Genomic DNA, 26460 nt, shown 5'->3' with positions numbered 1-26460 from the left:
TAGAGGGACGTGGCAAGAAGGATGGGGGGGTACATCCCCCACTGTCTGGGTATGGGCCTTGATCCTCCCTCTTGCATGTCCAACACTTAGTTCTGATTGGTCAGAAGCCATCTACGTCACAATCGAGGTGGAGCATGCTGCCACCAGTATTTTGTGGAAGTTGCACAATTGATGTTCCTCGTCCATTAAAAAAATTAAGAAAAAACGTTGATCGTCGAGCTTAGTACTTTTGGGGTTAAGGCCTCAAAGGATCACCTAACTCTGCTATTGGGGGGCAGTACAGCTGGGGATCTGAAACTGAAGCCAATGCTAATTTATCACTCCAAGAATCTCAGGGCCCTTAAGGGTATCATTAAAGATTATCTCCCTGTGTTTTGGAAGGCCAACAAAAAGGGGTGGATGACGACTTCGTTCAACCAGAGCTATGTGTGTAACTATTTGTCCCCCAGGCTTCGTGACTATGCATCAGAAAACAGTCTTAATAACCATTTCTTGCTGATTCTAGACAATGCCCCTAGCCACCCCCAGAGCACAAAGGACTGGGCTGATAACATAGAAGTGATGTTCCTGCCCCCCAACACTACAGCCCTTATTCAGCCAATGGACCAAGGTGTGACTGCTATTTTTAAGGTCTTTTACCAGCCTCACACCATGAAAGAACTTGTTGAAGGCACTGACACCCTTGACAAGCCCACCATCAAAGAATTCTGGGGGAAATATAACATTAAGAAGGCCATTGAGAACATTGATGAGTCCTGGAAGAAAGTCACAGAGAGGGCAATGAATGCATGTTGGAAGAAGCTCTGGGAGGAATGTGTCAGTGACTTCCCTGGGTTTACCGACGTGTCTGCAGTTTGCAGGGACATTGTGAGGCACTCACACCAGGCTGGGTTTAATGAGGTGGATGAGGCAGACATCCATGAGTTGCTGGATTCTCATGATCAGCCACTGTTGAACGAGGACCTTATGCAGTTGGAGGAGGAGAGGGCCTTCACAGAGGACAACCATGAGGATGAGGAGAAGGAGCCACAACAAGGTCTTGACTTGAAGACACTCCGTGAGGTGTTCAGTGGCATCGAACACATGATTGACCTTCTCAAGGAACGGGACCCTAACCCAGCCAGGAGTTGGACAGCTGTCCATGGTATTTCCCAAGCCCTCAAAGTCCACAAAGAAATCTGTGAGTCGAAGAAAAAGCTGGCAAAATAAACCACAATCAACTGCTTCTTCAAAAGTTCAGCCAGCTCTTCAACCTCTGACTCATCCACCTCTGCCCCTGCAGGGTCATCCACTTCTGTCCCTGCTGAGCCATCCACCTCTGCCTCTGCTGAGCCATCAACCTCTGCCCTTGCTGAGCCATCCACCTCTGCTAAGTCCGTCAAAATTGCCAGCTTCTTCCAACGTGTAACTAAACCTTTGACCTCTAACTCACCCACCTGTGCCCTTGCAACATCCACCTCTACTGTCCCTGCCAGCTCTTCACCACCATCAAGCCTGTCCTCCCTTGTCAAACCTTCCATCGATTGTTAAGTGTTTTGGGTGAAGAGGGAGTGAGGAGTGAGGGTTTACGGTGCCGGGTCGAGTTTGTCTGGCATGTACGTTTTATGTCACTTTATGAAAATGTTTCAAATTGTAAGTTAGATGCATGTTCCTCATGGCTTAGCCATTGTTATAGTTACAGTACATAAAACATCTTTTATTTATAAATATGTTTTGGGTGAAGAGGGATTGAGGAGTGAGGGATTACAGTGCCGGGACGAGTTTGTGTGACACGTAAGTTTTATGTCAGTGTTAATGAAAATGTTTCAAATTCTAAGTTACATGTGTGTTTTTCAAAGCTTAGCCATTGTTATCATTAAAGTACAGCTCATGAAACATCTTTTATATATAAAATATGTGGTACAGTACAGTTTAAGGGCACATAAATACGAGTCTAGGAACTCATCCCTATTTTTCCCATTAAATCTGAAATTCAGTATACGATTGCTCGCTGTATGATTGCATATTCAGGAACATAACCCAATTGGATAGCAAGGGCGACCTGTGTAACGATATTCCCATAGGAAAATTTCGTACAAAGTGCCAGGCACATGCAAAGCAACTGTCGCTCGTCTCAGGCAAAATGGCGGCCCTGGCATGCAGAGCATTGTTTTGGTTTAGTTGTGCAGTCTTTCCACCCCTTCAAAGCCCTGTCTTTTCCACTCGTTCACGTCTACCCCCCCTGCTATTGTCACCTCTTAGCCAAGCATCATATTACAGTATACATTGTGTAGCACCAGGCCAACATTATACAAGTGTGATTATTGTGTTGTTGCAACCATTTACTGTACATGAGTAACGTAGCCTGTATTGGTGTGATAGTGTTTGTTTTGGTCTTGGAGACGACTTGGACCGACACAGGAAGTGATTAAGGTGGGTTGTCATTTTTGTTTGATTGCTTGATTATGTGCATGTGTAAAGTGGGGAAAAGTGGGGTGAAAAGAGGGACTTTGGGCGAACGTCCAGAACCAAATTGCATTTTTCCCATAGGTTTAGTTATTTGTATGGAGCGGTTTTCTATGACACGGGCTCGGTCCAGAACCAATTAGCCATGTCATAGGCGACATGACTGTATATATATAGCTATGTATATTTTAATGCAAGGAAGAAGGAACCAAAGGCCAGGAGCCTGCAAACTGTTCCTTCCAAGAAAAAAAAAATTAATACAAATTAAAGCCAAATTCAAGATCCATTCAGTTTGAGATGCCAGGACACACTGTGTTTGAAAGACTGGAGATCATAGGAAGTAGGAAATACAGACAGAGGGAGATGGTTCCAGAGTTGACCTGTTGCATAAATGAAGGACTGGGAGTAACGGTTAACTCTTGCATTAGAGAGTTGGACAGAAAAGGGATGAGAGTTTGTTGTTAGACAGGTGCTACGCATCCATCGAAGAGATGGAGGGATGCAAGCAGACAGTTCAGAAGAGCAGTGACCATTGAAGTATCGATAGAAAAGAGATAAAGGTGCAGCAGTGTGGCGAAGAGACAGAGGTTGAAGGGAGCCAGTTAGAGGAAGAGAGTTAATGAGACGAAAAGACTTTGACACCACCCTATTGAGAAGAGCTGTATGTGGGGAGCCTCCTCACACATGAGGGTTGTACTTTACACAGGGGTGAATAAAACTCATGTATAAAATCAATAACTGTGCAGGGGTAAAGAAGGTACAGAGTTGGCTTAGCACACCTAATCCCATAGAAGCAGATTTTACAAAATATGTATTATGATGTTTCCAAGTTAAGTCCCAAGTGAATGAAACCCCAAGCATGTTCAAGGATGATGCAAGATTGAGCTGGATATTATTAAACATTAGTGGGTACTCTGTGGAAGAGTTTGTCAGGTTGATAGGTGTAAGAACCGAGTCTTTGATGTGTTAAAAACAAGATTATTTTTACCCCAGTCAGAGATACGAGCCAAGTCAGACATTAGGTGTGCCATAGCCTCATCCCCTGTTTGTTGAAGTAGCCACTAAGATGGACGTTTTGGGAACTGATTGTGAAGGTGAAGGGAGGAGTCATCAGCATACGACTGGATAGGGTTAACCAAATGGAGAGGTGAAGGGTGGAGTCATCAGCATATGAGTGGATAGGGTTAGATGTACAGCTTAGAAGGTTGTTGTTGAATAAAAGGAAGAGAGTTGGTGATAGGACAGAGCCCTGAGGAACACCACTGTTGAAAGATCTAGTGGAAGAACGATGGATGTCTACAACAGCTATTATAGAATGACCAGAAAGGGAGCTATAGATGAAGGCACAAATAGAAGGATGGAAACCGTAAGAGAGCAGTTTGGAAATTAAAGATTTATGTCAGACTTGATTGAAAGCCTTTGAGATGTCAAGTGCAATGGCAAAGCTTTTGCCAAAGCCCCAAGAGGAGGATGACCAGGAGTTTGAAATGTAAGTGAGAAGATCGCCAGTGGTGCATCCCTGACGGAAACCATACTGACGATCAGAAAGAAGGTTGTGATAGGAAAGATGCTTTAAAATTTTTCTGTTAAGAATAGACTCAAAAACTTTTGAGACACAGGATGTTACAGCAATTGGATGATAGTTGCAGGGTTGGGAATGGTCACCCTTCTTTGAGACTGGCTGAATGAGAGCAAACTTCCAGCAAGAAGGAAAGGTACAAGTTGACAAAGGCGAAATAGTTTACCTGAGCAGGGTGTAAGCAAAGAAGCACAGTTCTTGAGGACAACAGGAGGGACTCCATCAGGCCCATATACCTTGTTAGTATTGAGGCCAGTGATGGCAGAAAATACATCAGCTGAAAAAATTTGAATGTCAGGCAAGGTGTAAGTAAAATATATATGTTTACTTATACCCTGCTTAGGTAAACTCTTTTGCCTACTGTCTGTCAACTTGTACGATTCCTTCTTGCTCGAAGTTTGCCCTCATGCAGCCAGTCCCAAAGAAGGGTGACCATTCCCAACCCTCTAACTATCGCCCAATTGCTTTAACATCCTGTGTCTCAAAAGTTTTTGAGTCTATTCTTAACAGAAGAATTTTAAGGCATCTTTTCTATCATAACCTTTTTTCTGATCGTCAGTATGGGTTCCGTCAGGGACGCTGCACTGGCGGTCTTCTCACCTACCTTTCAGACTCCTGGTTATCCTCCTTTTAGGACTTTGGCAAAAGTTTTGCCATTGCACTTGACATCTCAAAAGCTTTTGATTGAGTCTGGCACAAATCTTTAATTTCCAAACTGCCCTCTTACGCTTTCTATCCTTCTATCTGCGTCTTTATCATTATAGCATCCTTTCTGGTTGTTCTATAGCTGCTGTTGTAGACAGGCATCGTTCCTCTCGTGGATCTATTAATACTGGTGTTCCACAGGGCTCTGTCCTATCACCAACTCTCTTCCTTTTATTTATCAATGGCCTCCTAAGCTGTACATTTAACCCTATCCTCTCATATGCTGATGATTCCACCCTTCACCTTTCCATTTGGTTCTTGCAATGTCCATCTCAGTGGTTACTTCAGCAAACAAGGGATGAGGCCATGACACACCTAATGTCTGACTTGGCTTGTATCTCTGACTGAGGTAAAAAAAAATCTTGTTTTTCTATCTATCTATCTATTGCCAGACGCCTCAATCCCGTTTGGGGTGGCCACAAACAAATCGCCTCCAAGTCACCCTGTCCCCCGCCATTTCACTCCCCTGCTCCCAACTCACACCCCCCTCTCTCATATACCTCTCCATCTCATCCTCGGCCTCCCCCTCCCTCTTTCCCCCTCCACCTCACTCACATACACTCTCTTCGTCAGTCTTTGACACTCCATCCTCTCCACATGGCCAAACCACCTCAGTGTGTTCCTCATAATGCTTCCTATCGCATCCACATCAACACCACAACGCTCCTTTATATCCTCATTCGTCAGCCTGTCTCTCCATGTGACTCCACAGGGTCCTCTTAAATAACTCATCTTGTTTTTAATGCATCAAAAACTGAGTTCTTACACCATTCAACATGACAAAATCTTCCACAGGAGTACCCACTAATGTTAATAATATCCAGCTTAATCCTGCATCATCCTTGAACATGCTTGGGGTTTCATTCACTCGGGACTTAACTTCGAAAGATCATTATTACATCTCTTGTAAAATCTGCTTCTATGAGATTAGGTGTGCTAAGCCAACTCTGTACCTTCTTTACCCCTGCACAGTTGTTGACTTCATATACGGGTTTTATTCTCCCAAGTGTAGAGTACAACTCTCATGTGTGGGGAAGCTCTCCACATACAGCTCTTCTCAGTTAGGTGGGGTGAGTCAAAGGCTTTTTGTCTCATCAATTCTCCTCCTCTTACTGGCTCCCTTCAACTGGTGTCTCTTTGCCGCACTGTTGTATGTTTATCTCTTTTCTATCGATACTTCAATGGTTACTGCTCCTCTGAACTATCTACTTGCATCCCCCCACCTCTATGATGGGTGCATAGCACCTGTCTAACAATGAACTCTCATCCCTTTTCTGTCCAGCTCTGTAATACAAGAGTTAACCGTTACTCCCAGTCCTTCATTTATGCAACAGGTCAATTCTGGAACCGTCTCCCTCTGTCTGTATTTCCTACTTCCTATGATCTCCAATCTTTCAAATGCAGTGTGTCCAGGCATTTCGAAATGAAAGAATTTTGAATTTGCCTCCTTGTTTTTTTTTTTTTTTTTTTTTTTTTTCATGGAAGGAACGGTGTGTGGGCTCCTGGCCTCTACACCAGGAAATCATTTACTACACTGGGTTGTAACCATATAACCAAATTATGGTGCCTGGTGGTTTAGTGAGTAATTAAGGCACTCCAATCGGATTGAACTCGTGCAGGCTTATATCCAAGGGGTGGTTGAGGCTTATTGCTCACGTAATGCCACTCAGGGATGAGTGAGGCTGGTCACTCTCATCTTAAATGTCTGGACCAACTTGGCTAGGCCGAGGCTGCTATGCTTCTCATGGGGCAACATAGGATTGGATGATCGATGGGTAGGCGGAGTATTATTATTGATTATTATTATTATTATTGTTATTAATTATTATTACCAGGTACTTATTATTACTGTTATTTGTACTTTCACTAATAAACTGTTGTTTCCCCAGAAATTCGGCACAATCCTTGATGTGGAAATCATCTTTAATGAGCGAGGATCAAAGGTGTGTCTTAGATGGTACTGTAGTTTGTTTGCAGATAATGATAAGATTTATCTGAGATGATCATTTGTTGTACAGTACTGTACTCTGGTTATGATGGTGTATTTTCAGTTTCATTTTTAATAATCTGGAAAATAAAGCAGGACACAGTTTTTGGTGGGATACATAAGAAAGCATAGTAGAATAAATAAATAAATAAAGGTAGTTAATAATGTACATTCTTTGCAAATAAGGCTATAATCAGTGAGAAATTTGTGGTTGGTGGCTGAATAAATTTAAAGTGGTGAAACTAAGGCCAGGTGTTTGAATTTGAAGAATTTTGCAAGGGTACATATAAAAAGAACATCAGATAAATTTGGAGAGATTTACAGTAGCCATTCTAGATTAGCAAAAGTTTTTGTGAAAAATCAAGGAAGAGTATACAAAATAAGTACAGTATACAGTTTTTGTGTTGATTGTATGAAGTGAAAAATGGTTGGAAGTCTAGGGTATAACTTGTCATTCAAGCAGTGTTGTCATTCTTTAGCGGTATAGAGGCCTGGTGATAGTACTGCATGAATAATAGTAATGGAGGTAATGATTATTAGTATTCTTAGAGTTAGTATTCTTAGATGAAAAATTGACTGTTTTGATGAAAGAACTATTGGCGATGGGAAAAATTAGCGATTAAGTGGATAGGTAGTGATGGTATTAGAGGGAAAAATTGAATGTTTTGATGAAAGATGTGTTGGAGATGTGAAAAATGAGTGATTAAGTGGAAAGGTAGTGATGGTATTAGAGGAGGTTAATTTAATTATTGAGAAAGTAATGGTGCTGTATAGACATAGAGTAAATTCTTGATATACAGACCCTCTTTTAATGAATTTTGGTTTTAACGACCACCTTGAGCTGGCCAAACATTATGTTCATTTAACGAATTTTCATTTGGTAAAAGGTTGGACGCGTGGGAAACACTGACCAGCATGGTGTCCCTGCGCGCGCGCACACACACACACACACACACACACACACACACACACACACACACACACACACACACACACACACAGTGATGATTGTTTTCTCATGTTTTAAAATCATCATCTCTGTAGAGTTAGTTTCCTTTACTCAGCATTCGTCAGTTTTGACCATAGAGTAATTGCATTCACAGTTTAAGTTATGTAAAATAATGAACTGTCTAATAAACAACTCATTCCAGGGTTTCGGTTTCGTGACATTTGCATCGGCAGCTGACGCAGACCGTGCCAGAGAGTCATTAAATGGCACTGTGGTGGAAGGTCGCAAAATTGAGGTAACACTGAGTGGAGCTTATGCCGCATCTTCTTTGTTATTTCATGCATCACCAGTCTAGTTCATTATGTATCAGTTGATGTCTTTAGTGTTTGGGATTAACTTGTATATCCTCTTGGCTATGTTTCTGTTGTGTAGATTTAATAATGGATCTGATTGTAAATTTTTCAGTTTTAGTCATGATGCAAACCCAGTTGCAAGATACCTACTTGAATTTTCTTATTTTTCAGTGTAGACACTCTCATTGAGAACTTGCTCATCAAGTTATTCTGCAGTACTATACTTTCTTAGTGATATTGCAGTATATTTCTGTACATTTTTTCACCCTATTCATTATGTATGACCAGGTGAACAATGCCACCGCCCGTGTTCAAACGAAGAAGCCAACAGCCACAGTTCCCAACGGTGAGTTTGTCTGTTTGTGTGTGTGCACACGCACGCGCATGTGCGTGTGTGTGTGTGTATGTGTGTGTGTGTGTGTATATGTGTGTGTGTGTGTGTGTGTGTGTGTGTGTGTGTGTGTGTGTGCATTCTCTTGGCCCACACACACATTACTGTTTAGCTCTTTACTCTCTTCTCTCATCTTTCCTTCCTGCCCTCCTGCCCCATACCCTCTCTATGGGAAACCCTTTACTGCCAGAGACTGTTCTACCTGACACCAGAACCCATTTTTTTGTGTGTAAATGATCGTTTTCCAGTCTTGCCACAGTAAAGAATCGGAAATCAATCTGTTTGCATTTTTTACACCTAGAGCAACTCGTCTGTAAAGTTCTCTTGGTAAAGATATGTTCAGAGTAGAAAGCACTTTGATAAGCCCCAACTTTGCCGACAGAATTAGAATGTCACCGCAGCAGAAGACACAGACATATGATCTCACCAAGTAACTATGGACATATTCATCTGATACCACTTTTGATGTTTGCAACTTCACTCACATCCCTGACATCACTATAAATTATGCTAAGTAGTTGTGTGAAATATCAAGTTTAAAGTTTCATCCTGAATGCATAATTGGTGATTTTTGTTTAATGAGGTGGTTAGAGAAACACTAGATGAATATAGATGCTCCTACATGCCTGTTTTCTGTGGCTTACTGGAATGAAATGCTTAAGATAGAAGTGGCATGCTGTTGTGACCAAGGGGTTGTAGCAAACAAATAATGGTGAAAATTGTACAGCGTTTAATCCTTTGCACAGGAAGCCATTATTAATTTGTTGTCAGAGCATCATCATTTAACAAATCTGCATAATAATCACTGGTGTGTGTGTTTATCCCTAACTGTGCAAAGATGTGCTCCTGACGTAGTTGTAACGCACAAACACACTGCTCAGGGGACCTTATGAATGTGGTGTCTGCATGTCCAACATAAATGACAGTGAAACTTAATGGTATGCCTTACAGAACTCTTTGATCCCACTCCCTGTGTCTCAAGTCTTCCTCACCCATCCTTGTCTGACTGCTCTAACCCTCTTCCTGTACATCCCACCCTCCTGTGTCTCACTCTATGCCTTTTGGTTCATCTCCTGCTCCACATTTATCTTAGTTCTCCATTTTCCATAGTATTTTGGACTTCATTGCACTTTTAGGGAATCAGTAATGTTGCTTAATAGTTTAATCATTTACAGCATGGTCTAACACTGCAGTATGATATTGAAGTTGATAATGTTGTCTGATTAGGACCCAGTTTTAGACAAATATATATGTAATTTTTTTGAACTGCCTCTGTGTAGATACAACTGCAATTTGCTTCAATTTGTTGCATTACTGTATTGATAAATCCAAAGTGCTGAAGCAGGTAGACAAGACACCTATCAATTAAAACAAAGAAAAAGCTTATCACCTTTCTACAGTTAGTTCTCTTTTGTTTTAGCTTCCAGTATTTAAAGGTTATTGAATGTGTTGCAGTGTCCCCCTCCCATTTGCCCCCACACGGAGCACACAAGGGCCTCTTCCTGTGTAGTCAACCAGCTTCTTATGGTCTTACTCTATTTTTCTCGTTTCAGTTTCAATTATCAACAACAGTACTGAACAGAGCCATGATGAGCTGCATTAATTTGAGTCTGTAATATTTCATAAGGGGGCATATTTGATTGTTAGGTCATTTTGATTTTGCAAGATTGTTCTTTTTCTTATTATTTTTATTTTTACTGTTATGAGATTGTATTTGCATTTCATAAGCCGTTATCCTTTGTGAGTACAAAATAGTTCATGTTTTTTTTTTTACTGCTACTTTATTGCAAGGCATTGTGGCTTTATTCAGTTGTGAATGACAAGTGTTGTTGATTAGGCCATGTTTCATTAGTACTGAACATCAGGGTTGTATACTGAGAGATTTTATTGTACAGTGTTCTTAGATCTATACCATTGGACTTGCCATGTGTTAATTTCTGTGATTGATTGATATTTGTCAATCACCATGTGTGATTTGGTATTTATTTAGTTTTCTTTTTCTTTATACCTTTTAGTTATACTCGCTAGAAATGGAATGGTGCCAACTGCCGTGGGTGAGCGAAAATTAATGGATTTAGCTCATTCTCTTGGTGTTGGTCATGGGTGTTTGGTTTGATGTCTTCTCCATACTATGCTAAAACTGCTGTGCTAAACATCATCCCACTGGTGATCATCATTCATGACCATGAACATACTTATTATTTACTTAGTACAGTCTTTTTCATTCCTAGTTATGTCAAAACTTTCTGTTTTATTTAATTCAAAAGCAGTTTGTAAGTTAGTTCATGTGCCACCAGCGTGATGTCTAGTATGGCGCCTTGCTTTGGCATACCTGCGAATATTGTACTCCTCCTCACCTTCTCACCTAGTTCATTCAGACTTTTCAATTTTCAAGGCCTCTGAAAAATCAGATCATTACAGAGATTTTGATTTAGTCATAGCAGTAAAGTAGCTGTAAAGTATAGTAAATGTGATTTGATTGACTGTGGATTTAAACCAAAGCCTTGACTTAGCATCATAAAATTAATGTTAATATATCAATGCCCTCAGTTTTACAGTCAGTCAGTTTTTTGGAAGTAACATGCTTAATCTCACCATTGTTAAATCTCAAGCTTCTTTGGCCACTCTGTTTCCTCATTGTTCACAGCTGTGACCCTTTGCTTTGCTTTATGTTACTATGTGTGCCTTAGCCACGTTTTGTGATTCAGATATATGTTCTTTTTAATTGTATTTCATACTGACCATTGTTTAACAGCACTTGCAGGTTTAGCTGTACTTTTCCAAATATCAATAGTTTATGTTATATCTTTTCATATCCTTGAATTCGATATCTGCTTTGCAGTATTTTAATGTAATCAAGCCTGCAAGTGCTTATGTGTCATAAAGATCTGTTACACCTTGTTACTTAGTTGATCAAATATGGGTAGCATGAGGCCATTGCTTAGACCTCAGTTGGCACAGGCACTGTTTTCACTTCAAAGGTTGAGATAATTTGCACACTCACACAGCTTCATCACTGGCCATAATTACAGAGTGTGTGAGCTGTGAGTGTTGCACAGTGCCTGGTCTGTGCTGAAGAATGCTTTACTTGTCCACCAGTCTTCCATTTTCATCCCTTTTTGCTTCCCTGTGTGTCTCTCACCCTCACCCTCACCTTCCTGTATCCTTCCTCTCTTTTTAGATACCCTTTTAGTCTAAGTGGCGCCTGTATCTTTCATTGGTTTTTTTTTATTCTTGTGGGTTTTTGTGCTTGTTGTCTTAGTGGAACTCACTGCATTGTAATATACCTGGCGAGCAAATAATAATTAGTAGACGAGTGATGACATTTGTTTTCTGCCATTGGATTGACTTTATTTGTCACTAGCCTGCTGCTGCACTCTTTTTGACACTTCACTTCACTCTCCCCAGCGGGTTAGTTTGATACGTCACAAACTGAGGCGTCACACCCTCCTAGCCAAAGCAAGGTTACTCCCACCACTTAAGCTGGTAAATATCAATTACCTTAGATAGTTGAATGATTTTTTTTTTTTTTTAATTGGTTGGCTTTGGACGGGTTTTTTCTGGCTCTATAGTTTTTTTTTTGTTCATAATTGCATCTGGCATGACTCGAGTGGAGCGCGTTTACTGTTTTGAACTCTCCTTGTTGGACAGAAGTAATCCCACCTGGACTCGGATTGCCTGCAGTGTTTTACCCAATAAGACAACAAGCAAACCCACCAAGGCATTGGACTGATCCATTCTCTTTGGCTTGGTTGAGTGTGATATATCTTGATTAATGGAAAAATTTAATGTAATGTCCATGTTTTTAGATGTTGTCATGAGTACTTTTGATGTTATTTGAGCCATAGATTGTCAATATCATAAGGAGAATTTTATTACTTTTTAATTGATATTGATTTATTATGCTGTCAGTTGAATTGCAGTTTAATAATCAATAAAGATGTTGCTTTTTGTCACTTCAGAGCTTAACAGTAGCAGCCTTGAGTATGGTAATGAACAAAATCTCTTCTCTCTATCGCCTTTAACAAGCATTACTGCAGTAATCTTTAAAATGAGAGAAGAAGAATATTGCACTTCCATATAGGTAACATTGTGCCACTAATAGCCCTTTTTTTTCATGTGTATTTTTTGCCTTTGAAAAATTTAGGTGGTTTTAAGGTACCGTATTGATAAAGAGAATATTAAAGTGCTTCTTGGTTACCTCTCTTCCTTATTTTAGTTGGTGTTGGTGGTGCCATGTTAAAGGCGACCGGTAGAAGGTACTTGGCTATTGTGGTTGAATGCACTTTCCTTTGCATGGGGTTTAGCACTTGACTTGAATTAATTGTCATTATTCTCTCTTGCCATAATATTACTATGCATCGGTGATTGAGAAGTTTTATCCTTTTTTTTTTTATCATTTAATTGTTCATTTCTTACCCCACTACACTCCATGGAGAGGGACCCAGGATCCCCCCTTTCCCTCTTGTTCCTGCCGACAGATTGCTAAAGCTCGTATTGACCTTGTCGATTTGATGTACAGTAGTCTTAGTTTTGAGCTCCAACTTCGTTACTTCTGTTAGATTGGCTTTTGCTTGAAATGGTCTGTTCCACTTGATCTACTCTCTCCTAGCACATGATAAATGCCATTAAACTGTGGTTCATCCAGCAGTAATATCCACATCGCTAGTTTGTTTGTAGTCCGAGGTCTGCACTGTTTGAACATGTGACAATTTTAATATATATTAGCAGTTTTCTTAGACAGTCCTAACAACTGACTCTGGGATGGATTTCCAGTTTTTTGCTTCTTTTGTAAACTAAAATTTTAATGAGGACCTATACTTTAGGTCATTATCCAGCTCTTTATTTTCATGCTTGAATGGGTTATTTTGGTTAACTTTAAAATAATTAACAGCACTTTTAATGTACAATATAAAGCAGGTTTGTCATCTAAAAATGCTTGCTTATAATGTGTAGGGCATAGGTATCATGGATATGAAAAAGCTGCATCGTAAAAGTAAGTACAGTAACTTCAACTCCCCCTCTTTCCACGGCAACTTACCTGGGCTTTAGCAAGTGTCCTTCTGGTGGTGGTAGAGGCAGTGGACTGTGCCTGTGTAGAGAAGTGAAGCTTGTGGTGCCTGGACCAGCATGTACCACAAGTGTAGCTGCCTTGCGTGCTACAGTTCAGTAATCCTACCACGCAGCAGTGGATGGACTGTCAGAGTAAAAGAACTGTTCATTTACTCTTTGTGTCTTAAAGTTTGATATTTGCCTCATTGTGATCAGTCAGTTCGAGAAAAGTTTTACAAGACTGCAATAATAAACTAAATGAACGAGACGGGACTGATTGATTAAAGATTCACGTGAAGATTGTGTGTTTATGGGACTTGGAGCATGCTTAGTTGTAGTGCTATGGTGAGAAGTAACCACTGACACTAGTGGTTTACACATGGAGCACTTATCCTCCTGTGCTTAGGGTAGATTTTGACTAAGATGACGCTTACATCTGTCTGGGTTGGACTGCTTCCCTCTGCGTGGGTTGGGCAGCCACCTTCACTGTGGCCGCTGCTCTCGTGGTGTTCCCCTCCCCTACTGACTCCACTCTATGGACTGTTTTTTGTGTTGCAACCCCCCATGGATCTTAGCTACTACATATTGAAGAGTGCACTCAACCCCTGTAGCAGCCTGCACCGTATGTCGGATTGTGATCAAGGCTTGGCTAGTGTTTGGCCCTGGAGGAAGTATGGGCTCCGGCAGCAGGCCTCTCCCGTCCCAGAGGTCCGGCTCACCTATGATCCTGTGATCCCGCACCAGGCCACCCCTCACCAACACAACCATCATCATCATCATCATCATCATCATCATCATCATCATCATCATCATCATCATCATCATCATCATCATCACCACTGTCACAATACGTTTCTTAATAAATCACTCATGGTCGTACTGTTAATATAGTTTTATAAACTGCAGTTTGTATCACATCATTGGATAAAATCTGACACCACTCCATAAATGCCACTCATGTGCATTGAATCTACTTGTGATGTAATACCATCACGCCATCTCAACTTACAAGTGAATGTTTGTTGTCACACCAATAACACGTTCTTCTATGGGCTTTGTATTTAATGCCACGTAAAAGGTGTCATAATAAGTGAACTGTTATCTTGCTACCCTTTGTACACTGAGGTGATCTGCATCATCATCCAGACTTCCTTTCCCACCTTAGGGCAGGGTGAGGCTTAGCAGTGTCCAGACAGCTCAAGTTGGCCCAGTCCAATGGGCCATGCTTCCATTCACTGACCATTCAAGCCCCCGGAATTATGGCTTTATCTGATACACCAAAAACATTCACCATGTTGTGTAGTTTCATATACACGTATCTGACAGAGATGGTCCACAAAGTTGTTTAATTATTTTTAACAGTCATATAAATCACGCCATCATCCATACAGTTGTTATATAAGAAGCTCACCAGCCATAGTGTCCAGACACTAGTGCATTAAACTGCATCTTTTTATTCCAGCGTTTTTCCACATAATCACATTAGAAAGTACGGTACATCAATACTACCATAAATGATATGGCCTTATTCCAGTATGTTTTTATTTTACTAATACCAGGTGCAGTATTAAATTTGATATAAAATCACTGCCAAGTATTATGATTCACTGTTTAAACTACAAACGTCATATCATCCTCATTTCATTCATGAGTGACTGATTTCAAACTCGAGTGGTAATAGATGAATGATAATTGTCTGTATATGAGGAAATGTTGTTTAAAGTATCCAATCACACTGTTTACTACTCAAGTCAGCTTTGAGCTGTACTTTAAAAGAGTATGGTGGACTAGATGATACCAGTGAAATATGGGAGAAATGGATGAACCTAGTTTGAAAGTAGCACAAAGTAATTATTTGAAGTTGCAGTACTCATCTGATATTTTTTTATGTATATAGTTACTTGATGGAGTAGATGACAATGTATAATTGTGCATGTGCATGTGTTGTGCATATATTTACATGTGCACATTTGTGTTAGTGGGGATTGGTGGTTTGGTTCGCTTGCAGGAGAGAATAACACTGACTTGGGTGTGCTTAAGGTCAAGGAAGTGAGAGGAGTGATTGTGATCTGAGAGTGTCCAGGGCAGTGAAGGGTGGCTTTTAAAAGTTCTTGATTGGCTGAACTTTGGTGTGGGGTGTTGTGTGGTGGCTTGGGCGCCCTTGCTAGTGTGTCCCTGGTGAGCCTCAGACCTCTGGATCCGGGAGAGGCCTTTGTCCCGTGCCTGCCGTCTGAAGTGAGTTGTGCCTGTAATGAATGTTGATCATTTTGCATGCCTCCAGCGGCGGCCCTCCGAGGTGTTGCGATCCAGCGTGGCAGGGCTCGGACGTATCCGGCCACTGCCCTTGCACGTCATCCCACCCCACTAACAGCTGCCGCCACAGCTCTGCATGGCTACACACCGTAAGTTTCAGTACCAGACGAGAACAGCAGCTGCAGCACTCCCCAGAGGACACCACGCAGCAGAAGCAACAGCAACAGCAAACTGGCCTTCACATGGTGTAGCAATGACACTGGCCCTGCCTGCTGTGGATGCATAAGTCCCTGTCATTTGTCAAGTAGAGCATCTCTCATTATCAGTCAGCCTCCCATGGCTTATGTTGGCCTTGGTGGTACTGGAGTCACTCAAAGGATTGTAATTGTGGCCCTGCAAAGCCTTGACAGTCGATGGAGTACTTTCATATTGATCCTTAATGTTTATTTATCAGCTTTGAGTTTCATACATTATGTGACCCAAGATTTTGCTTTCCTAACTCCATTTTGGCTCCCAGGGACTGCACTGAGATGCATGCGACTGCGTGTTGTCTGAAGGGATGTGTTGTAGCTTCAACCTGACTCTGTCCCTCATACTTTCCTCTTCTTCAGTAAGTCACCTAAGTTAGCATATGTCATTTTCTCACAGCATTCTGCCTCTTGACCCCATGAGGGCAGGTAGGTTGTCAGTCAAAAAGCCAGACTTTCTTTCCTGAATTACAGTCAAGAACAGAATGACCATGTGAGGAGATGCCAAGGTGCTGTCTGGTGAATAGTTGGTTGGATCTGCTCTGCTCACATCCTTAATTCACAGATTCCTGAAAATGTATATTAACTACCATTGTGTGAAGTGTAAGGATATGACCATAAGCAGGCTGACTAGCAACGTAGTGGTGTGAGTAGAGTGTGCCTTCTTGTAGCCAGAGGGTGCCAGGGGATGAATTGAATATATCTTTGACTGCCAATAAAAGATTCTTTATGGTTAATGGACCATGAGCAAACTCAATGTAATACTTAATTATCTGTAACCTAGTTCCTAAGTTTTTGCAAGCTATGATTACCGGTAATTCATGAAAGTAATAATGATTTGTAACAAGATTTTATATTATTATTGTTAACCTACCAGCTGTGTTACATGTCAATACATTCCAAAATTTAAGGTTCCAGTCTTCTAGTCGTATTATCCATCCTTTGTATAAAGAATACAACAACTGAATAGTATTGCATGTTGATTTAGCTCTCATTATAGGCACAACTTCTAGCCATCATAAACACTTATGTTTTAGGAACATCCAGTTGTTGCATTATTCTATACACTGAAAATTGTATAGTATGATAAAAAAAAAAAAAAAAAAAAATCTATCATGACTGTTGGTATAATTAATAATGGGGAAAGAACAGACAAGATAAATATTGGTAAATATAAGCTTGCCCCTGACACCTCTCTTGCCAATCCTCTGAGGCACCTCTCACTTTTGGACATAACTCTTTGTTTAGATCATTACATAATGCTGCTGACACCTTGGGAATGTGTTTAACCTCTCACCTGTTGTCGGGAGTGACGTTGACTGCTAGGTTTAATTTGGACCTAATGCTGTGTACTTATTACTCATTGGCTCTAGTAAGGGGGCATTGCGCTGGAGCCACTCCTATTTTTGTAAAGAAGTAGAGCTAGTGAAAGTCCCTCAACTGTCACACCAATTTCTCGAGCTGTGAATGAGCCTCTGTACCTAACTTAAAAACCCATTGTGTATTATAGTTGATGGACTGCCGTAAAATAATTAAAACTTCTTTGGGTTTAGCAAAATGTACTCCTTAACTACGGAGAGCCACTATTAGTATGTTGCGTACAGACCATTATAGCCGTAGATGATTTTTTCTGTGTTGTTGACTTGAATGTGTGCTATGCTCTGGATTTATCCTGCACACGCATTTAGCACGGTTTATGCTTGGGGATTTTGGAGATAAGTTTGAATGTGTTTTAATTGTTTATAACTTCCTGTGCCCTCTTTGTGTACTCTGCATTAAGATTAATAGGGTTTGATTCTGTCATATAAAGCAAGATATGAGGATTAAGAGCTTCTTAGAGAACTAATCGGTCACTTGATTAACCCCGGGTGGTAGCTAGTGAACTAAACAGACGACTGAGACTTGGACACTCAGACATACACTGACTGCCCCACTCTGCCATCAGACTCCATCTTCCTAAATCTTTAATTCTTGCAAAACTTCATAACAGGTTAGTTATCAGTGTTGCTTGATTAAGGATTTTAAATGATTGATCTAGTTTCAACACTCCAATTTGATTTAAAAGAAATAGAATGATTCTTAAGAATGATTCTTCTAAATCTGATTAGAGGGTTGCTGACTAGCTCATGACTTATCGGGATTCTGCATCTCAGTGATACGGGTAAGTATATATTTGATAAGGAAGTTTGATTACTGATACTTAGCCCCAGTCAAACCGGACTGGGACTGTCCAGTTACGCAAATAACATGCGATCAAGATGTATTGAATGTTTGAGCTAGATATTCCATGAAGATTCCTGAGTGGACCTACAGCTGTTTATTACCTGAAGATTTGCCAAATGTGAGGGACACAAGATGGTCAGTATATTGATAGTCACTTGTTTGGCTATCATAGAATTTTATATACAGTACTATTGCAGTTTGAAAATTTGTTTGACTTTAAACATAATTGAATTAATAGGAAAACCAGGCAAAGTATATTCATAGACTACATAAAGTACTTTATCCTAAATCTTAAGGGAATTGATGAAATAATAGTCATGCAAAATGGAATACAGTAATGAATTACGTATATTTTGTTGATTTTAGCATTTTGCCTGGTACTCTGCTGTACGATGTGGATATGCTCAAATGTCTGATTTTTTTCCAGCGGTGTATATTATGACCCCTTCTTAGCAGCGCAAGCAGCAACGGCAACCCCTCTTCAGGTGAATCCAGTAAGTATATGGAGTTAGTTTTGAATGTTGTATAATCTCATGTCATAAATACTGTATTACCAAAACTGATATTAGTCCTCCACTATTGTAAACTTAGAATGTCAGTACTGATAAGCCAGCACAAGATGGTAGATGCTTTTAACGCCCCCAAAGAGACGAGAAGTGGTGTCCCCGTAACATGACAAGGGAAGTAAGGGAAGTATTAGATGTTCTTTTCCACACATTAAACTAACTGCTGTAAAGTGAATGTTCCCTAGGATCCTTTACACTATACAGCCCTTCCTTCACTGAATGAGCTTTGCTGAGTAAGATGTTCTTGACTCATTGTCCCTCACCTGAATACTCTTTTGTCCCTTGGCTCCTCCTTTTAGCAAGGTTAGTTTTCCATATGTGCTATTTGTGAGGATCCTTAGGCCTTTTACCCGTGAGTTATATCTCTGTAGTGTCCATCTGTATTCCTCTCCCATGAAGATGCTGTATGGCTACACTCTCTATTGAATGCAGTTCTTTTATCCTTTTTGCAGTTATCACTAACCTTTCATTACTGGTGCTGAAAACTTTAAAGGGCTTTGTAAGTGTTTAATGAAATGGTGAGTGTAGCTGTCAGTTTCTCAGTGTACTTAACACTTGAGTACTGTAATATTGTTATGGAATGATGAACCTGTCCTTCTTCCAACTACATACACTTTGAGAATGGAAGAGCAGTTAGACACAAATTGGGTTCATGATATAATATTTGTATGTTAATCCTCTTGGTTAAAGAAACAGATAAATAAAGTTAATGAAGCAATGACTAAAGCAGCTGCTTTTCCTGCCATTGTATTGCACTAGCATCTTAGGGTAGATCTTTGAAAGGGAGTGGCCAAATGCATGTGCTGCCTGCTTACCTCACAGCCATATTCATAAAGCCAACCACCAGTCAAGCTTTAGCTCAGAATTTTTGCTCTTTTACCCAAATGACTTTTGAGCCATGCATTCTTTTTTGCTGCCTTCCTGATGTCCTGTAAAGCCATAGCATAATTTCGGACTCAATTCCTGTTAACCCTTGTAGGCAACTGCACGATCATATTCACCTGTTCCATTGCTAGGGTAAAATCGCTTCAAGTCCTCGGGCCGCATGATATTTTGTTTATGTGTCACTTGCATCTCGGATAGATATACTTTGCCTCAGGTTGAATGCATGAAAGTGGATGACACAGGCTTTATGCTGGATCAGAAGCTCTTGGAAGAAGACGGAGAGACCATCAGTCCAAAGGTAATAAGGTTATAGAATTAAGTTTTGCATTATTGTAATTGTGTGACATCTTTCATGTGCCATATAGGCAAATTTGTAGTTGAAGTATATAAAGCATTACACTTGCTTAGTTTGTGCTAGTTTTCTGCCTTTTACCTATTAGGATAAATTATCATCAGTCAGATTGTTGATAACAGCACTGTCAGAACTTCTTAGCCCTAGTAGTGAACTGTAGCACCTTTCAACTTTCTTTAATTTTGCTTTCAATATAAAACTCATATCATAATGCTGAATTGATGTTCTTAAACAGTAGTAATAGTGGTTGCGCTTGTTTGTCTTATATCTCTCTCTTCTTTCATTGTCATGCTCTCCTCTGCCTTCATACCATCAGCTTGAAAACAGTTTTGTTGCAACTCCTCAATTTGTTTACTCTTCTTACACATAACGCATATCTATTTTTCTCTATATTGATTATCTTATGTTTGCAAGATCTTTCAGTCTTGTTTAATACACAAGCCACAGTGCAACATAATTTTGTGAGTATGCCAAAATTTGTATGAAATATTTGCCCATAGTAGTGTGAAAGTGCTGTACAGTGTAGAATTGAAGTACAGTGTTATTTATGAATGATAAGGATTTTTTAAAACAGAAAAACAGTATATTATATAATTAATGATCTCTGTTTGAATGCAATATATTTAGTGTAATGTTTGTAGTGCTTTAGTACTATTAACAAGTACTGATTTAAAAACATTTTCGATAACTTCCCATAGAAACGGTTATTAACCAGTTCCGTACAAACTTGGAATTAAAATTAATGTTTGTTTGCAGTTGGTTCCATGTTGTACTGTGGTAATCATTCAGAAGTTTAAGTTGCGACTGTATGTGCGGGCTGTCTCGTGCGTATTATTGCATTATGGTGCTTGCGCTGGCTGTGTGTTGTGCATGAATAAGGAGCCACCCCCTTTCATTACAGCAAGCAGCTGCGGCTGCAGCAGCAGCGGTGGGCCAGCCTGCTGCTGCCGTGGGTGCGGTCAACCCCGCCGCCGTGGGGGCCTCCGCCCAGCTCCTTAAAACACCAACACTTTCTGTCTCAACGGCCCAACAGGCAGGATATGCAGCAGCAGCAAATGCCTACACTGCAGCCGCTGCCCGGGCCTACGGAGTGGCTGCAGCCGCCGCCCAGCCAGCTGCTGCCGTGGCCGCCTACCCCACCATCGCAGCTGGGTGAGTGTGTGTACCCTTACTTAGGCTGCCTCAGCTGCCTTAACCAGCTGCTGCAGCCTTACAGTTTGAGATGCTCACAGGCAATCCACTTTTTCATTAAAATTTTGGCATTCCTGCTGTCTTGCTCATATTGTCATAATAGGTAATTTTTGCTTCTGACTTCATAAAGCCTCACGAGTATCCAAACATCACATTCTAATTAAGCTGGATATGTATGAGATTTTATAGTCATTTACATAGTTAAGTTCTATTTGGCTTGGAAGTGATTGGTGAGTGAAAATGTGAACTTTTTTTATACTATAGCCAAGACATAGTATAATAATGGGCATATGTAGAACATGAACATTTACATAATATTTATATGCAAATACATAAGTGTGTAGTATAGATATTGCAAAAAATGACAAGTTAAATCATTCACACAAATACAGTACACACTAATTCATGTTTTAACAAAACAAAAACTGCACTGAAAGGTTTAAATACCAAAAATGGATTTTATGTACAGGACATTTTCTTAGAATTTTAAAAACTTGCTTTTCTCAAAGTTGAACTTCAAGAAACTTCTTTAATTCATGTACAGTAGGAAAATGTTGATTTAATAATAATCTCTAGTGTAATTAACAGTAGCTTTGGTAATGATTCTGGTTCTCGTACCCTTTCATATATTCTCCACTCATATTTTATAATGCTTGCTTTTGAGCATGGATCAATACAGTTTATGTTTTATATATTTGGGGAAAATTTAGAAGAGTAACCATAAAAATGAAATAATGAATTCAAGGTTTCTTAGGTTTTAGGCCTTCATTGATAGTATATTGCAGTTCTCCTTATGTGTATATTTTATACATAGCATGTGGATATTCATCATCTTTGATTATAAAGTTTGCAGTCAGATTCCCATGATGTGTACTACAGTACATTGTACTATAGCAGTTTAAACACTGTTCACACCATTTTATAGAGCTTTAAGTGAGGGAACCATATTTAAGGTAGTATGTTTTTAGACAGGTATATATGGCATATGCTTGATTGGCATTTAAGTTTAATGTTATATAGATTAACCAAAAGACCAAGGCATCTCAGAGATTATTTCAACCATTAGGATGTCCTGAATACTTAAATCATTTAAACCTTGTTGTTTAAAAAATTATGTAGATCATTAAAATTTTATGATTGTTAGAAATTATATATATATATAAAATAGAGTGCAGATTAATTTTATTCCTGTACACTGTATGCATTGTTCTTTTGGTTAGTTGTACTGTTGTGCTGCTATTTTCCTTCAGGTTTATCCATTGGAGAGCTTTAAAGAATCGAACAACATAGGCAAAACCTATCATAATAAGCAAGGTCAATAAGATTATCATTAATTTGTATACTGAAATATATGCTTCTTTGGACCATTTTATCATAATCCTTGACCATTTTTCGTATATGAAATACAAAAAAAAGTTTTCTTCAGGTAAAAATTGGAGCCTACGGTTGTTTCAAATATGATAGATGACAAAAATTTTGGTAAGACAGATACTTGTTGAATGCATGCTTATTTGACATATTTTTGAAGTAAGCGGTGTCCCTGGGCAGTGTACATAGTTTGAGAGTGGTTTGTGGCCGTTTCGAGTGTGGTTTACCAGCGCCACTTGTAACCGGCCTATATTATCCTGTAATGACTGCACTTTTGTCTTCTTTTATTGTATTTTTCCTCACTTATTTGCCTCTTGAAGTTTTTATAGAGGTTTAATGTTTGATATTTGTTGGAGTGGCCTAAATCAGTAGGTAGCTGTTTTGGGACAATAAAATGCTAAGGGTTTGTCCAAGGGAAGTTGCTCACCCTATAATCACCTACACAAAGCATAATGTCACTTGATGTGCTTGTCGGCTAGCTTAAAAAAAAAAAGAACTTACGGAACCATACTCAGCACTTTTTAATCTGTAGGGGGATGATGCCTTCTTAACTGACTGTGTGTGCATGGGAGTGTGGGCTGGATTGGTCGCGGGGGCATGGAAGATGGAGATTTTACCATTTGTGTCAGACTTTACTTCACTAAGATGAATATCAGTGGATTGTTGCATATGTGCCATCTCTTTAGCCCCTGTGGAATGGATCTGTATTTTATAGATAGCTAATTTAACTACAGTTTGTGTTCACCACCTTTTCTGCATAACTTTCATACATAATGTAGGATTTAAAGTTTTTGTGCATAATTCCTTGATATAATAATTTTAAACTTTTATCTAGTTTCCTTTTTGTTTTAGTAGCTTTTGATATTGCATGCTGCATGACCATAGCACCATAAAACAGTCATACCAAAAACTCAGGGCAATTAGGAAATGAAGAAGACCTTTAGTATACCAGTCAAGGCAGGAACTTGAAGATAATGCTGTAGTGTTATATCGAATGATTTTTGTAGAGTTTGACTGCCCAATTTTAGTTATGTTTTATTAAATCCTGCAGTACTGTATATATGATATTAGTTAGTGTCATAATACAGTGTACTTTACTTTGTTTTTTATTGTAAAATAGTGGTAAAGTGTAAAACTTTGATTCAGTTTTCTCAGTGTAAGCATAATCTTTAGAAATAATTTCAGAACCTGTTTCATTCATATTTGATTGGTTAATTTTAAGCTAATTTCAGCTCGTTTAGTTTATTTACTTCCTATAGTCTTCATGCCATATTTTTAACCTACTGACCAACTACAGTATGGTCGTTAACCTGCCCATTGTCCTTTTTCCCTGTTTATACAGTATAACCAGAGAAGCAGTGTGTGTACGCTGGGTGTGACTTTAAAGGTTGCTGTTACATCTTCACAAGCAAGCAATAACATTTTTGTTGACAGATTTGAAAATTTATTGCTGGGTGATGGAAGTTTTAGATGCACTATTATTCGCCTAATATCTCGTGGATGCATGGTATCCCAGTAAAAAGCTAATTGCCTGAGTTTTTGTGCTGTGCCTGCATTTCTCTAGTCGGGTAGCTAGTTCTAGTATGTACTCCAGGACCCGCTTACTAATGAAACCTTTTCCTTCTTTTTTCCCGTTCATAGATCGATCTATTACAGTGACAGGCCCTATCCTGACCCCTACATTGCTGCTGCATCGGGTATTGGACCAGTGGCTGGCTACGGGGTAAGTTTGATTTGTCTTTTTTCACCATCTTATAGTAGGATGAGCTGACAGTAAGTACTAGAATGGGAAGGGTAAACAGTGGGTATGTTTGTTTTTCTTTTAGTGCAGTACTTGCATTGCTTTGCCTTTTAACTTGCACAATTTAGATACTTTATGTTTAGTAGCACCAGAAAAATGAAAAAGACTTCTCATATTGTAGTGGATCAGAGTGAAATAGATAATCATTTCAGAAATTATAAAACAATTGGATATTGACGAGTGACATTGTTTTTAGATGAGATATACAAATCGATATAGAATGATCTGTAGAGATCGGTAGAAACAAGATGGAAAAATTAAATTTGCATATTTACTGGATTTAGTAGCAACATAGTAACATGTTATCATAATTTGGGGGAGGCATTGGCTCAGTCGGTAGAGAGGTGGCCTGCAGTCCTAATGGACCCAAGTTCAAATCCCTGATGGGGCAGGGAGCAGTTTAAGGATTTGAAATTAATAAAATCAGACTTTACTGATCTACCAGAAGACCCGCTGACATGTCATAAAAATACCCTCGCCAGTACCAATACACCAGTCCTGCATGAGTCAGCCCTAGCATGTATTCAGTATGGACAGTAGGTGTTAGCGCTGAAGTGGTGACATGTGAAGGTGTATGGTATGTGGGAGGACTACTGGACCTTGGGAGCAGGCTTTGAAGCCTATGCCCAGAGTTGGACACATAAAAAAAAAAGAAAAAATTAAGAGGTCAGAGAGAAGAAAGCTCGGACTGACGAAGGTGATGGCTGTAAAACAATTTTTTCTGCTGTTAGAATCAACCTACCATTGTAGGGTTAGAACCTGCCTCTGAGTAACCCTAATTTATGGCTGGGACACATCAGGATTTTATTCTGGCTGTTGCTGGATGATATACAGGTGAAAGCATTGCCCTCATGAAGGGTAAATCAGTTGACCCTTGAATGGTCTTTAACATTTATTTTTCCTAACATCAGAGTTAATGCATTTTGAGAAAGATGTCCTAGGGCATAATGAGTTTAGTGCAAAAAAAGTAAATGTATTTTTATTAAGTTTAATATCACCTTTACACTAAACTCTTGAGCTGTTATAAGGTATACCCTGATATATGATACCCCTAGATGCGATACTGCGGCTTAGCGATGGGGGTAGAAATACCACCATACCCCGCCTAACGATGGCCAAACCCCGGTTTAATGATGGGTTTAGATTTTTTAAAACTGTTTTTGATGATATTTTAGACTTAAATTTTGTGTTTAGGTTGACTTATATTAATGTGTTTTAGTCATAGGTGGGGTGAACATTGTCATTTGTGGGTACAGTTTACTGTTTGATTTATTCCAGACATATTCAACGATTTTCAGATTTTATATTTGGGTTTAGGTGAATTATAAACTGCTGTAGGCTTAATTTAGCATGTTTTAAAACTATTTGGGGGTTTAGGTGAGCTAGAAACTTGTTTTTGGACTCATTTGGGCGGGTTTAGGACTTGGTTAGGGGGAAACCCAAGGCTCAAAAACTTATCCCTGTGCTTTACATGTTAAATCTACCCCGATATATGATACCCCTCTTAGCGATGGGTTTGACTTAAACAATTGCATTTTTAAACTGGGGTATACCTGTACTGTATATTTATGTATTTTGTTAACCATGAAATTATATACTGTATTCATCATTGTCATCCAGACCTCCTTTCCAACTCCATGGTGGGGTAAAGTAGGAACAAGAAAAAAACTGATAGAATGAGACACTAACCAAAGTTTGCCCAAATGAATGAGCCACAATATTATTAATGTTGTTTAATCATACTTTTATTTTTAAAATACAGTGCAGGCTATATGGGATTATTAATCATGTGTCATATGCATTGTAATGGCAGTACAGTAGATGAATGTTCATTGAATGTGTGTTTTCTCATACTGTTATTACTTTGAAAACTTTCCAGCATTAAATATTATAGCCCATGACGGGAAATATTCCATATTAGAATCCATAAAAAATACCTTTTTGATCATTATGATATATAGGATAAATATTTTAGAGCAGTTTCTGCTATGCAATTACATATATGGTCATATTAACATCTACAGCTTGAGGACATCTATATCTTAATCCTTTGATGACTAGATATTTTTGTCTAGGTTATGAGATATCTCTTGCAGCAGAGGGATTAATCAA

The 26460-nt window shown here is 39.4% G+C and overlaps 1 protein-coding gene across 7 annotated transcripts in view; it reads left to right on the top strand.

The window, feature by feature from the left end:
• Rbfox1 (RNA-binding Fox protein 1) overlaps nucleotides 1-26460 on the top strand; it is a 377774-nt gene that overhangs the window by 347926 nt on the left and 3388 nt on the right. For 3 of the 7 annotated variants that reach the window (XM_080272614.1, XM_080272582.1, XM_080272590.1), the window contains exons 5-12: nucleotides 6619-6672; nucleotides 7868-7960; nucleotides 8307-8364; nucleotides 10425-10463; nucleotides 15743-15863; nucleotides 18613-18679; nucleotides 20890-21140; nucleotides 24189-24270. In XM_080272614.1, the coding sequence (XP_080128740.1) occupies nucleotides 6619-6672; nucleotides 7868-7960; nucleotides 8307-8364; nucleotides 10425-10463; nucleotides 15743-15863; nucleotides 18613-18679; nucleotides 20890-21140; nucleotides 24189-24270 (765 nt within the window). The remainder of the gene's footprint in view (nucleotides 1-6618; nucleotides 6673-7867; nucleotides 7961-8306; nucleotides 8365-10424; nucleotides 10464-15742; nucleotides 15864-18612; nucleotides 18680-20889; nucleotides 21141-24188; nucleotides 24271-26460) is intronic. The other 4 variants (XM_080272621.1, XM_080272598.1, XM_080272628.1 and 1 more) reach the window with 4 other exon arrangements.

This window comes from Coenobita brevimanus, chromosome 6 (assembly GCF_032717465.1).
Source record: "Coenobita brevimanus isolate Jiangsu-jjx chromosome 6, ASM3271746v2, whole genome shotgun sequence".
NCBI lineage: Eukaryota > Metazoa > Arthropoda > Malacostraca > Decapoda > Coenobitidae > Coenobita > Coenobita brevimanus.
The sequence above is the reverse complement of the archived record's forward strand: the minus strand, read 5'-3'. Positions and strand labels throughout refer to the sequence as shown.